Genomic DNA, 13,490 nt, shown 5'->3' with positions numbered 1-13,490 from the left:
AAGATGAGGGCTAGTAGAAATCCTTGGGTAACAGAAGAAATATTGAATTTAATTGATGAAAGGAGAAAATATAAAAATGCAGTAAATGAAGCAGGCAAAAAGGAATACAAACGTCTCAAAAATGAGATCGACAGGAAGTGCAAAATGGCTAAGCAGGGAAGGCTAGAGGACAAATGTAAGGATGTAGAGGCTTATCTCACTAGGGGTAAGATAGATACTGCCTACAGGAAAATTAAAGAGACCTTTGGAGATGAGAGAACCACTTGTATGAACATCAAGAGCTCAGATGGAAACCCAGTTCTAATCAAATAAGGGAAAGCAGAAAGGTGGAAGGAGTATATAGAGGGTCTATACAAGGGCGATGCACTTGAGGACAATATTATGGAAATGGAAGAGGATGTAGATGAAGATGAAATGGGAGATATGATACTGCGTGAAGAGTTTGAAAGAGCACTGAAAGACCTGAGTCGAAACCAGGCCCCCGGAGTAGACAACATTCCATTAGAACTACTGACGGCCTTGTGAGAGCCAGTCCTGACAAAACTCTACCATCTGGTGAGCAAGATGTATGAAACAGGCGAAATACCCTCAGACTTCAAGAAGAACATAATAACTCCAATCCCAAAGAAAGCAGGTGTTGTCAGATGTGAAAATTACTGAACAATCAGTTTAATAAGCCACAGCTGCAAAATACTAACACGAATTCTTTACAGACGGATGGAAAAACTAGTAGAAGCCGACCTCGGGGAAGATCAGTTTGGATTCCGTAGAAATACTGGAACACGTGAGGCAATACTGACCTTACAACTTATCTTAGAAGAAAGATTAAGGAAAGGCAAAGCTACGTTCCTAGCATTTGTAGACTTAGAGAAAGCTTTTGACAATGTTAACTGGAATACTCTCTTTCAAATTCTAAAGGTGGCAGGGGTAAAATACAGGGAGCGAAAGGCTATTTACAATTTGTACAGAAACCAGATGGCAGTTATAAGAGTCGAGGGACATGAAAGGGAAGCAGTGATTGGGAAGGGAGTAAGACAGGGTTGTAGCCTCTCCTCGATGTTATTGAATCTGTATATTGAGCAAGCAGTAAAGGAAACAAAAGAAAAATTTGGAGTAGGTAATAAAATCCATGGAGAAGAAATAAAAACATTGAGGTTCGCCGAGACATTGTAATTCTGTCAGAGACAGCACAGGACTTGGAAGAGCAGTTGAACGGAATGGATGGAGTCTTGAAGGGAGGATATAAGATGAACATCAACAAAAACAAAACGAGGATAATGGAATGTAGTCGAATTAAGACGGCTGATGTTGAGGGTATTAGATTAGGAAATGAGACACTGAAAGTAGTAAAGGAGTTTTGCTATTTGGGGAACAAAATAACTGATGATGGTCGAAGTAGAGAGGATATAAAATGTAGACTGGAAATGGCAAGGAAAGCTTTTCTGAAGAAGAGAAATTTCTTAACATCGAGTATAGATTTAAGTGTCAGGAAGTCATTTCTGAAAGTATTTGTATGGAGTGTAGCCATGTATGGAAGTGAAACATGGACGGTAAATAGTTTGGACAAGAAGAGAATAGAAGATTTCGAAATGTGGTGCTACAGACAAATGCTGAAGATTAGATGGGTAGATCACATAACTAATGAGGAGGTATTGAATAGGATTGGGGAGAAGAGATGTTTGTGGCACAACGTGACCAGAAGAAGGGATCGGTTGGTAGGACATGTTCTGAGGCATCAAGGGATCACCAATTTAGTATTGGAGGGCAGCGTGGAATGTAAAAATCATAGGGGGAGACCAAGAGATGAATACACTAAGCAGATTCAGAAGGATGTAGGTTGCAGTAGGTACTGGGAGATGAAGGAGCTTGCACAGGATAGAGTAGCATGGAGAGCTGCATCAAACCAGTCTCAGGACTGAAGACCACAACAACAACAACATACACTCCTGGAAATGGAAAAAAGTACACATTGACACCGGTGTGTCAGACCCACCATACTTGCTCCGGACACTGCGAGAGGGCTGTACAAGCAATGATCACACGCACGGCACAGCGGACACACCAGGAACCGCGGTGTTGGCCGTCGAATGGCGCTAGCTGCGCAGCATTTGTGCACTGCCGCCGTCAGTGTCAGCCAGTTGCCGTGGCATACGGAGTTCCATCGCAGTCTTTAACACTGGTAGCATGCCGCGAAAGCGTGGACGTGAACCGTATGTGCAGTTGACGGACTTTGAGCGAGGGCGTATAGTGGGCATGCGGGAGGCCGGGTGGATGTACAGCCGAATTGCTCAACACGTGGGGCGTGAGGTCTCCACAGTACATCGATGTTGTCGCCAGTGGTCGGCGGAAGGTGCACGTGCCCGTCGACCTGGGACCGGACCGCAGCGACGCACGGATGCACGCCAAAACCGTAGGATCCTACAAAGTGCCATAGGGGACCGCACCGCCACTTCCCAGCAAATTAGGGACACTGTTGCTCCTGGGGTATTGGCGAGGACCATTCGCAAGCATCTCCATGAAGCTGGGCTACAGTCCCGCACACCGTTAGGCCGTCTTCCGCTCACGCCCCAACATCGTGCAGCCCGCCTCCAGTGGTGTCGCGACAGGCGTGAATGGAGGGACGAATGGAGACGTGTCGTCTTCAGCGATGAGAGTCGCTTCTGCCTTGGTGCCAATGATGGTCGTATGCGTGTTTGGCGCCATGCAGGTGAGCGCCACAATCAGGACTGCATACGACCGAGGCACACAGGGCCAACACCCGGCATCATGGTGTGGGGAGCGATATCCTACACTGGCCGTACACCACTGGTGATCGTCGAGGGGACACTGAATAGTGCACGGTACATCCAAACCGTCATCGAACCCATCGTTCTACCATTCCTAGACCGGCAAGGGAACTTGCTGTTCCAACAGGACAATGCACGTCCGCATGTATCCCGTGCCACCCAACGTGCTCTAGAAGGTGTAAGTCAACTACCCTGGCCAGCAAGATCTCCGGATCTGTCCCCCATTGAGCATGTTTGGGACTGGATGAAGCGTCGTCTCACGCGGTCTGCACGTCCAGCACGAACGCTGGTCCAACTGAGGCGCCAGGTGGAAATGGCATGGCAAGCCGTTCCACAGGACTACATCCAGCATCTCTACGATCGTCTCCATGGGAGAATAGCAGCCTGCATTGCTGCGAAAGGTGGATATACACTGTACTAGTGCCGACATTGTGCATGCTCTGTTGCCTGTGTCTATGTGCCTGTGGTTCTGTCAGTGTGATCATGTGATGTATCTGACCCCAGGAATGTGTCAATAAAGTTTCCCCTTCCTGGGACAATGAATTCACGGTGTTCTTATTTCAATTTCCAGGAGTGTATATTTTTATTTTCACTTTAGCCTCATGTCACCCTTTCCACCTTCTAATACCATGTCACCCTCACTACATCCCCACAACGACCCCATTAAGTTTTATTTACATTCCCTCCGCAGACATGCCTTCACCCTAGCCAGATTACGCTCCCATATTTTGTTTACTCAGGCTTGTCTGACATTTGGCATTACCCCCAAAGGCCTCACACTTAAAGTTCCCATCTGTGGCTGTAACCCTTCTTTCCATCAGTCCCTATACCAGTTCCAAACTGAACAATCCATAGTCCTCACCCGCTTAATCCTTCACCTACACATCAACTCAGCCAATGAACACACCCGTCAACTCCTATCCCTAACCAAAGTCCTCAATCTTTCCTCTCCCACATCCACACTGCCTGTTCAGAGCATCCTCCTACAGGCCAACCGCAAATTAGAACAGCATGCCACCCTCCACCTCAAAAAACTATCCAATCTCCTGGTTTCCCACCTCTGGAAAGGCAACTCACTCACCCTCCACAACCTTTCCAACAAACCTCAACCTCCTCTCATTGTACACAGACCCAGTCTCTCTGATCTACTCAATCTCCCACATCCAGCTCCATTCTCCCCAAAACCTCAAAATTCTAGTCAGCACAATCTGGAACCACAACACCTCAATTCAGTAGTTAACCTTTCCTCCAAACCTCTCTCCCAATCCGAAACCTCTGTCCTATCCAAAGGCCTCACCTTCAGCCCCATTCCCAGATTCAACCAAACAGCCCTTGTCAAAGATTTACTGTCCTACACTCGTAGTCTCTGCTGGAAATATCACTTTGCCATGAAGAAAAATAATCCTAATCCTACTCCTAATGATCCAACTTCCCAAGACACCATCCAAATTGAACCCTGCCTGGAACAGTTCCATCCTCCATCACAGCGGGACCCACCTCCTCTTCCTCAAAATCACCCTCTCCAAATCTTCCAGGAATTTCTCACTTCCAGCCTTGCCTCTCAATCTTTCTTGAAAAACCTTAATCCTACTCCCAACATCACCACAGCTGAAGCCCAGGCTATCCATGATCTGAAAGCTGTCCAGTCCATCGTCATTTTTCCAGCTGACAAGGGTTCAACGACCGTGGTACTTGATTGTCGGGAGTATGTGGCTGAGGGACTGCGTCAGCTTTCAGACAACACTACATACAAAGTTTGCCAAGGTAATTCCATTCCTGATGTCCAGGCAGAGCTTCAAGGAATCCTCAGAACCTTAGGGCCCCTACAAAACCTTTCACCTGACTCCATCAACCTCCTGACCCCACCAACACCCCACACTCCTACCTTCTACCTACTTCCTAAAATTCTCAAACCCAAACATCCTGGCCACCCCATTGTAGCTGGTTACCAGTCCCCCACAGAACGTATCTCTGCCTACGTAGATCAACACCTTCAACCCATTACATGCAGTCACCCATTCTTTATCAAAGACACCAACCACTTTCTTGAATGCCTGGAATCCTTACCCAGTCTGTTACCCCCAGAAACCATCCTTGTAACCATTGATGCCACTTCCCTATACACAAATATCCCGCATGTCCAGGGCCTCGCTGCAATGGAGCACTTCCTTTCACGCCGATCACCTCTTTCCTCATTACCTTAGCCAGCTTCATCTTAACTCACAACTTCTTCACTTTTGAAGGCCAGACATACCAACAATTAAAGGGAACAGCCATGGGTACCACGATGGCCCCCTCATACGCCAACCTATTTATTGGTCGCTTAGAGGTCACCCAGGCCTGTCAACCCAAAGTTTGGTACAGGACATCTTCGTGATCTGGACTCACAGTGAAGAAGAACTCCAGAATTTCCTCTCCAACCTCAACTCCTTTGGTTCCATCAGATTCAGCTGGTCTACTCCAAATCCCATGCCACTTTCCTCGACATTGACCTCCGTCTGTCCAATGGCAGCTTCACACATCCGTCCACATCAAACCCACCAACAAGCAACAGTACCTCCATTATGACAGCTGCCACCCATTCCATATCAAACGGTCTCTTCCCTACAGCTTAGGTCTTCGTGGCAAGCGAATCTGTTCCAGTCCTGACTCCATGAACCGTTACACCAACAACCTGAAAACAGCTTTCACATCCTGTAACTACCCTCCCGACCTGGTACAGAAGCAAATAACCAGGGCCACTTCCTCATCCCCTCAAACCCAGAACCTCCCATAGAAGATCCTCGAAAGTGCCCCACTTGTGACAGGATACTTTCTGGGACTGGATCAGACTCTGAATGTGGCTCTCCAGCAGGGATACGACTTTCTCAAATCCTGCCCTGAAATGAGATCCATCCTTCATGAAATCCTCCCCACTCCACCAAGAGTGTCTTTCCGCTGTCCTCCTAACCTCCATAACCTCTTGGTTCATCCCTATGAAATCCCCAAACCACCTTCCCTACCCTTTGGCTCCTACCCTTGTAACTGCCTCTGGTGTAAAACCTGTCCCATGCACCCTCCCACCACCACCTACTCCAGTCCTGTAAGCGGGAAGGTGTATACGATCAAAGGCAGAGCCACGTGTGAAAGTATCCACGTGATTTACCAACTGACCTGCCTTCACTGTGAAGCCTTCTATGTGGGAATGACCAGCAACAAACTGTCCATTCGTATGAACGGACACAGGCAGACAGTGTTTGTTGGTAATGAGGATCACCCTGTGGCTAAACATGCCTTGGTGCACAGCTAGCACATCTTGGCACAGTGTTACACCGTCCGGGTTATCTGGATACTTCCCCCTGACACCAACCTATCAGAACTCTGGAGATGGGAACTTGCCCTTCAATATATCCTCTCTTCCTGTTACCCACCAGGCCTCAACCTCCACCAATTTCAAATTGCCACCCTTTGTACATCACTTGTCACTCAACAACATCTTTGCCTCTGTACTTCTGCCTCGACTGACATCTCTGCCCAAACTCTTTGCCTTTACATACAGTATGTCTGCCTGTGGCTGTATATGTGCGGATGGATGTGTGTGTGTGTGTGTGTGTGTGTGTGTGTGTGTGTGTGTGTGTGTGTGCATGTGTGCGCGTGTGCGTGTGCGTGTGCATGTGTATACCTGTCCCTTTTTCCCCCTAAGGTAAGTCTTTCCGCTCCCGGGATTGGAATGACTCCTTATCTTCTCCCGTAAAACCCACATCCTTTCGTCTTTCCCTCTCCTTCCCTCTTTCCTGATGAAGCAACCGTGGGTTGGGAAAGCTTGAAATTTGCGTGTGTGTTTGTGTGTTTTTTATTGTGTCTATCTACCAGTGCTTTCTAGTTTGGTAAGTCACAGCATCTTTGTTTTTTAATATATTGTTGACAGTTAAACATACAAATAAGAAATCTGTGTCACAAGAACTGCAACAAGAGCCTGTTTTGCACATTAAAGAATTTTTGTTCCATGCTGATGCAAAATATCTTGCCACTTTTTTTGTCTGATTTTGAAACTTTGCATAAAGCCATGTCTACGTCTACACTGAAGAACCAAAGAAACTGGCACACCTGCCTAATATTGTGTAGGGTCCCCGTAAGCATGCAGAAGTGCTACAGCAAAATGTGCCATGGACTCAACTAATGTCTGAAGTAGTGCTGGAAGGAATTGACACCATGAAACCTGCAGGGCTGTCCACAAATCTGTAAGAGTAGAAGGAGGTGAAGATCTCTTCTGAAGAGCACATTGCAAGGCACCCCTGATATGCTCAATAATGTTCATGTCTGGGGAGTTTGGTGGCCAGTGAAAGTGTTTAAACTCATAAGAGTGTTCCTGGAGCCACTCTGTAGCAATTCTTTACGTGTAGGGTGTCGCATTGTCCTCTTGGAATCGCCCAAGTTTGTCGGGATGTGCAATGGACATGAATGGATGCAAGTGATAAAATTACATACATGTCACCTGTCAGAGTTGTATCTAGACATATCAGGAGTCCCATATAACGCCAATTGCACATGCCGCACACCTTTACAGAGCCCCCAGCAGCTTGAATAGTCTCCTGCTGACATGCAGGGTCCATTGATTCATTAGGTGGTGTCAATCCATTTGATGCAATTTGAAACGAGACTTGTCCAACCAGGCAACATGTTTCCATCCATCAACAGTCCAATGTCGATGTTGGCAGGTCCAGGTGAGGTGTAAAGCTTTGTGTCATGCAGTTATCAAGGGTTCATGATTGGGCCTTCAGCAAGCTCGTATTGATAATGTTTCATTGAGTGGTTCACAGGCTGACACTTTTTGATGGCCCACCATTGAAATCTTCAACAATTTGCAAAAGGATTGCACTTCTGACACGTTGAATGATTCTCGTCAGTCATCATTTGTCCTGTTCCTGCAGGATCTTTTTCTGGCCACGGCGATGTTGGATATTTGTTGTTTTACCGGATTTCTGATTTTCACAGTTCACTCTCGAAATGCTTGTACAGGAAAATCCCCACTTCGTTGCTAGCTCGGAGATGTTGTGTCCCATCACTTGCATGGTGACTATAACACCATGTTCAGTCTAATTTAAATCTTGATAAGCTGCCATTGTAGCTTCCGTAACCGTTCTAACGACTACACCAGACACTTGTTGTCTTATATAGGTGTTGCCGACCACAGTGCCGTATTCTGCCATTTACATATCTCTGTATTTGAATAAGCATGCATACACCAGTTTCATTGGCGCTTCAGTGTATAACTTATTTCATATATTTGTTGTATAAGTATATTGTGTCTTGTAAACTGTCATTGTTACAAACAGAACTTATGTACATAATGCTGCATTTTAATTAGTTACAAGAACAGCTGTCAAACAAACAGTTCTTAAAATATTTGTTCAAAAATTTGCAGAATGTAGTAACCAAATACATAAACCAAATAAGCTATCCAACTTCTCTATTTTGTGATCATTACATTACACTGTTATTCATTAAAAAGACTTTCCATTTAGCTCTTTGTCAAATTTCATGTATGAATCATTATACCAGTTGTCAGATAGAACAGGCAATCCTAAGAGACCAGTGATGATTTTCCTTCACCCTGGTGGTTTTTACGTCTACAGAGGCACCAGTGACTTGTTTGGTCCACAGTACCTAATGGATGAAGACATAGTTCTGGTGACACTCAACTACAGGCTTGGAGCTTTGGGTATGTAAATGAAATGAATGCATTAACTCCTAACAATTTAGAAAAAAATGTGCTAGGCAATGCTTCAGACGATATACCTGTTCTTTATAGATTGAAATACCTAATTTTCAGAAACCAGTGATTTAATAGGGAAACATATGCATAAAATAATGATTACCGTATTTACTCGAATCTAAGCCGCACCTGAAAAATGAGACTAGAAATAAAGGAAAAAAAATTTCCCGAATCTAAGCCGCACCTGAAATTTGAGACTCGAAATTCAAGGGGAGAGAAAAGTTTTAGGCCGCACCTCCAAATCGAAACAAAGTTTGTCCATTGTAATATGAGACACAATTTAGGTCGAATGAATGACGATACAGCTACAGTAGTTTGGTTCGTGTCTAAGCTTAGCAGTTAAGCTTTACCACGTAGCCATTGCTATGCATCAGGCGCTCCGTCCGTATTTATACGGGTGCCCTTCCTTTTTCACGTGCTTCGTCTGGTTTGAATCGATTGCTTATTTTGCTTTGATCTGGTAATTGCCGTTTTCTTTGTTATAGGTGTTTGCGTCACTCTTAAGCTGAAAATGCATTACTGCACTGTGTTATGCATTGTTTGTCGCATTCTGATAATGCGTGTTTACGGCCTGTCGCGGCTCGGCTTGCTTTTGTGCGCGCTACCGCCGCATACAATTAAAAAAAAAAAAAGAGGAATTGTCTCATTAGCGAAACAATGGCAATAGACCGCAATTTGTTGTTACTTACACTGCTGCTTTCTTTGATAATGATCAACAAGAATCAAATAATAGACTGCGTATGATAGAACATGTTCTGAACAAAAGTTAGGCGAAAATTTTTCTCCGTTTGAAAATCTTTGCGGTCGCTTCTTTATTACATCAAATTCTGCACAGAACTTAGTCATTTTAGATTTAAAAATCTAGTCACTTGCCGTGCTTCATTTCTGACTGTATCACTATTAGGCATAAGAATAATACGAATATAAACATGACACGATACGTATATTCTTCCGAAGCTGTTATCTCACTCTAGTTTCGTAGGTTATTAGGCAGACAGGATTTAAATGAGATAGCAGCAAACACGAAAGAATACATGGCAAAATGTTTATATTCGTATAATTCTTATGGTGAAGAGAATACTGTATGATTCAAATTTCATCAGGTTCCTATTAGCAACCATCTCTTCTCACAGATAGGAAAAAATTCAGAACGTAGAGTTGGCCATATTGACAAACATCCCAAACAGTCTTACCAGTCAGATTTTCGTAGTACACTGAAATTGTGCTACATTCGAAGATGAACAATACGGAATTTGTATTTACTTCGTTGGATAATGTATGAAAATGCAGTGGTCGAAACTCGCGGCGGAGAAAAAAAAGCTTGTCTTCCACTTTTTTTTTTTTAATTTATTTACTGACGCTGAGATTTTGGCGCCAGTATTTATCCTTGTGCCTACAAAACATGCCTGCGTAGCGCTACATATATTCGACGGCAGAAGTTAGTTGTGGCGGCATGTACCGACATTTTTCATAACTTCTGCGTGCTTTGCACTCGATTCTAAGCCGCAGGCGGTTTTTTGGATTACGAAAACCGGAAAAAAAGTTGCGGCTTAGATTCGAATAAATACGGTATTGAAATAAGTATAGGTCAGATATTGACTGGCTAGAAGGATTAAGGAGGTGATGAATTTGATGTCAGGATGCAGTAAGAGGTAAAGCTCCACGGAAATACAGAAGCGTCCGATCTTACCCGTCGGCTTTGACCCATGACGTCACAAATACCGCGGAAACGACTATAAACAATTCCAATATGGCGGATATAAAAACATCGCATACGTATTGTAAACACTGAAATACACAAGTTTCACAAAAAGCCTAATGACTGTAACGGGACAAGCGTGGGAAATTAGGGGTTTTTGGGTGCGGAGAAACTAAATATACAGAAATGTAGCCACCGACCGCCATTCAAAACCACGCAAAACAACGAAATAAATCAACATCACAAAACTGACCAAATACCAAAAAACACATTCCTATCCATAATCGGACACTTCCCTTAACCTATATAGCTCAACAGAACCTACCGATCACATCCCCCAATAGAAAACTAAGAAACGAAAGCTTCCCTTACACCTACATACATCGGCACTTATGCAGTTTAGCAGGTACGGAAAAAATTTTTCATTTTTTTTTCAAAATTTGATCATCATGTGTCGTTATGCGGGGGGGGGGAGTCTGCAGTGCCCCCCCCATCCCCCCACAGGCTTCATTAGTGTCAAATCAATATTTTCGAATCATAGGCGGCCGCTGCCGCGGCCGCATTCCAAAAAAAAACTCCCAACCTAACCTCAAGTGGGTTACGCTACAGATCAATATGTTCATCAAATTGCTTCATATTACGTATACATGTTCATTAGTGTCAAATCAATATTTTCGAATCATAGGCGGCCGCTGCCGCGGCCGCATTCCAAAAAAAAACTCCCAACCTAACCTCGTATTCAGGGCTACGCTACAGATCAATGTGTAGGTCCCTTACGTCACGGGTCAAAGCCGACGCGTGAGATCGGATGTTTCCAACCTATACCCAATACATACATACATAAATAACCAAAAAAAAAAAACTCACTAATAGAAATTCCGCTTCAAATCCAACACCTGAGCAACAGAAAACTGACCCCACCACACGAAACAAACGAAAACCATGTACACACCACCAGAGAGCACGACAAACAAAAACAAGACATCTACAAACACGCCACAATCGCAAATCAAACTCCGCGCCGTAATGACGTCACACACCACAACACGCTTACGTCACGGGTCAAAGCCGACGGGTAAGATCGGACGCTTCTGTTGACCCAGCTCCACAACAGTAAAACCGCGGTAGTGCTGGATGTTGGTCCATATGCACACACAGTGTCGACAGTGGCAAACCACGAGTCTGCTGGGAATGGAACAGATGTTGTCTCAAGGCAATGGACAAAATTAGAAGTGTTTTAGTTATAGGAACAGAGGCTATGGGATGTTTTGCAATTATGTTTTAGAGAATACTGTTCATTTCATTCATACTTGTAAGATCAGATAATATTATGAAAATTAATTTTACTATGCCTTAGTTCAGATTGTATCCTATAACACAATAACGTAGATTCTACAAAATGCACTTTTTAAATGATTTAATAAATTAATGATTATGCTGCAGGATTCCTAAGCACTGGAGACTCAGTTCTTCCTGGAAATAATGGATTAAAGGATCAAGTGATGGCTCTCAGATGGGTGCAGCAGAACATTGCTGCATTTGGTGGGGATCCAGATAGCGTGACACTTGCTGGTTATAGTGCTGGTGCTGTCAGTGTATGTTTGCACATGTTGTCCCCAATGTCTAAAGGTATGCGCTACATATTCTCAAAAAAAAGTGTGTGTGTGTGTGTGTGTGTGTGTTTGTGTGTGTGTGTGTGTGTGTGTGTGTGTGTGTGTGTCCATAACAGTACACACATCCATTCAAGTAGATTGTACACATATATTTTTCTGGTTCAAACAAAGCAGAAATAAAGTGGTTGACAGACCGAAAATGAAACTTGAGTAGCTGATTCTGTAAGCTGAATCTGACCAAGAATCTGCTGAATGGCAAATGCAGTGCAGAGTAATTATTTCACTTTCTATGATCTGAGGATCCCTCAGATTCTCAAATACTGTCTGTTGCTGCTCTTACATTTTTAGTTTCTCTGGTATCACACCTAGCAGTATCTCCTTGAATCTGAAGACTTTACTAGTTATCATAATTACTAGGCCATAGTACTGTATTACTAAAATTTACAAAGACTTACAATTTTTTATAAACACTTGTCTTTTATTAATGCCTACCAGAAGTTGGAGAAAAAAAGAAAAGTTAGTTCTTGTATTTGGTAAATAGCCTCATTTCCCCAGCCTTTCCTCTGTTTTATCAAATGAAGAAATCTGTAACTGAAAATTTCCAATTATGTGTAGCTGTTGTTTCATAATGCTGTTACTGTAGCTTGCTAGTAGAAAGGCGTTTGGAATTTTTGAAATGTAATAGGTATCAACAAGATGAAGTGAAACAAAATTTCAATGCAAACACACTCTATAACTCATAATTAAAGAGAACTTCAGAAATGCAGAACAACTCAAGACAAGTATTAATGGAGAGCAGTAGCCATCAGAAAATAATTCTGCTGACTGTGTTAACAATTGATTATTATGATTCTCCTACTTTTTTTGTGTAAGTGAGACCAATAAAATTAGTAATTAATATTTAATAAAAATCATGATAAAAAATAATCTTTATTAGTCCATAACGCTTTACAGTCTTGAACATCATATTTTTTTGTACTTTTACAACAGTGATATATTTTCATAAATATAACAATTAGCACTTTAGGAACTGTTACATAAACATTTGCCTCCGAGCATAGAAGAATTTGAGTGAATATAAACATCGATGATAATCACATCTGGTACATGATCAGGTACTTTGTTATACTTCTGGGAGGCGCAAACGACGTCTACAACAATGAAACAGAGAGTGTCATGCGCGATCTTAAACAGTGCCTGAGAAACCTCACTCACGCAAACATAGTAATGGTCAATATTCCACATCGCTATGATCTTGTAAGATGGGCATGTGTTAATATGGAAATAAAAAGTGCCAACAATCAGTTTGAAAAAATTTGCAGACATCTTAAAAAAGTGAAATGTGTTTGTAGAAGCAATTTTGGATGTAGATTCCACACAGACTTCACCTGAATGGCTTGGGGAAAGAATATCTGGCAAACCTGGTAACCAAGGAAATATAAAACCACCCAAATAAATTCAAAACCAGAATGATAATTGCATCAACATCACCAGACTCCATAACAAAAGCACTGCAAAAAGAAGTAAAAGTATTAGAACCATCATCAGCACCAGCAAAGCATTTAAAAAAAGATAAAGTGTTGACAGAAAGAACAGTGGACAGCAATTTGAATGACAAGAGAACTACAGTTCCTCAC

The 13,490-nt window shown here is 43.1% G+C and overlaps 1 protein-coding gene across 1 annotated transcript in view; it reads left to right on the top strand.

Moving 5' to 3' along the window:
- Positions 1-13,490, top strand: part of LOC126163040 (esterase E4-like) — a 167,318-nt gene that overhangs the window by 75,603 nt on the left and 78,225 nt on the right. The window contains exons 3-4 of the mRNA XM_049919915.1: positions 8,328-8,487; positions 11,684-11,869. Of these exons, the coding sequence (XP_049775872.1) occupies positions 8,328-8,487; positions 11,684-11,869 (346 nt within the window). The remainder of the gene's footprint in view (positions 1-8,327; positions 8,488-11,683; positions 11,870-13,490) is intronic.

The sequence above is a fragment of the Schistocerca cancellata genome, chromosome 2, assembly GCF_023864275.1.
Source record: "Schistocerca cancellata isolate TAMUIC-IGC-003103 chromosome 2, iqSchCanc2.1, whole genome shotgun sequence".
In the NCBI taxonomy this organism is placed as follows: domain Eukaryota; kingdom Metazoa; phylum Arthropoda; class Insecta; order Orthoptera; family Acrididae; genus Schistocerca; species Schistocerca cancellata.
The sequence above is the reverse complement of the archived record's forward strand: the minus strand, read 5'-3'. Positions and strand labels throughout refer to the sequence as shown.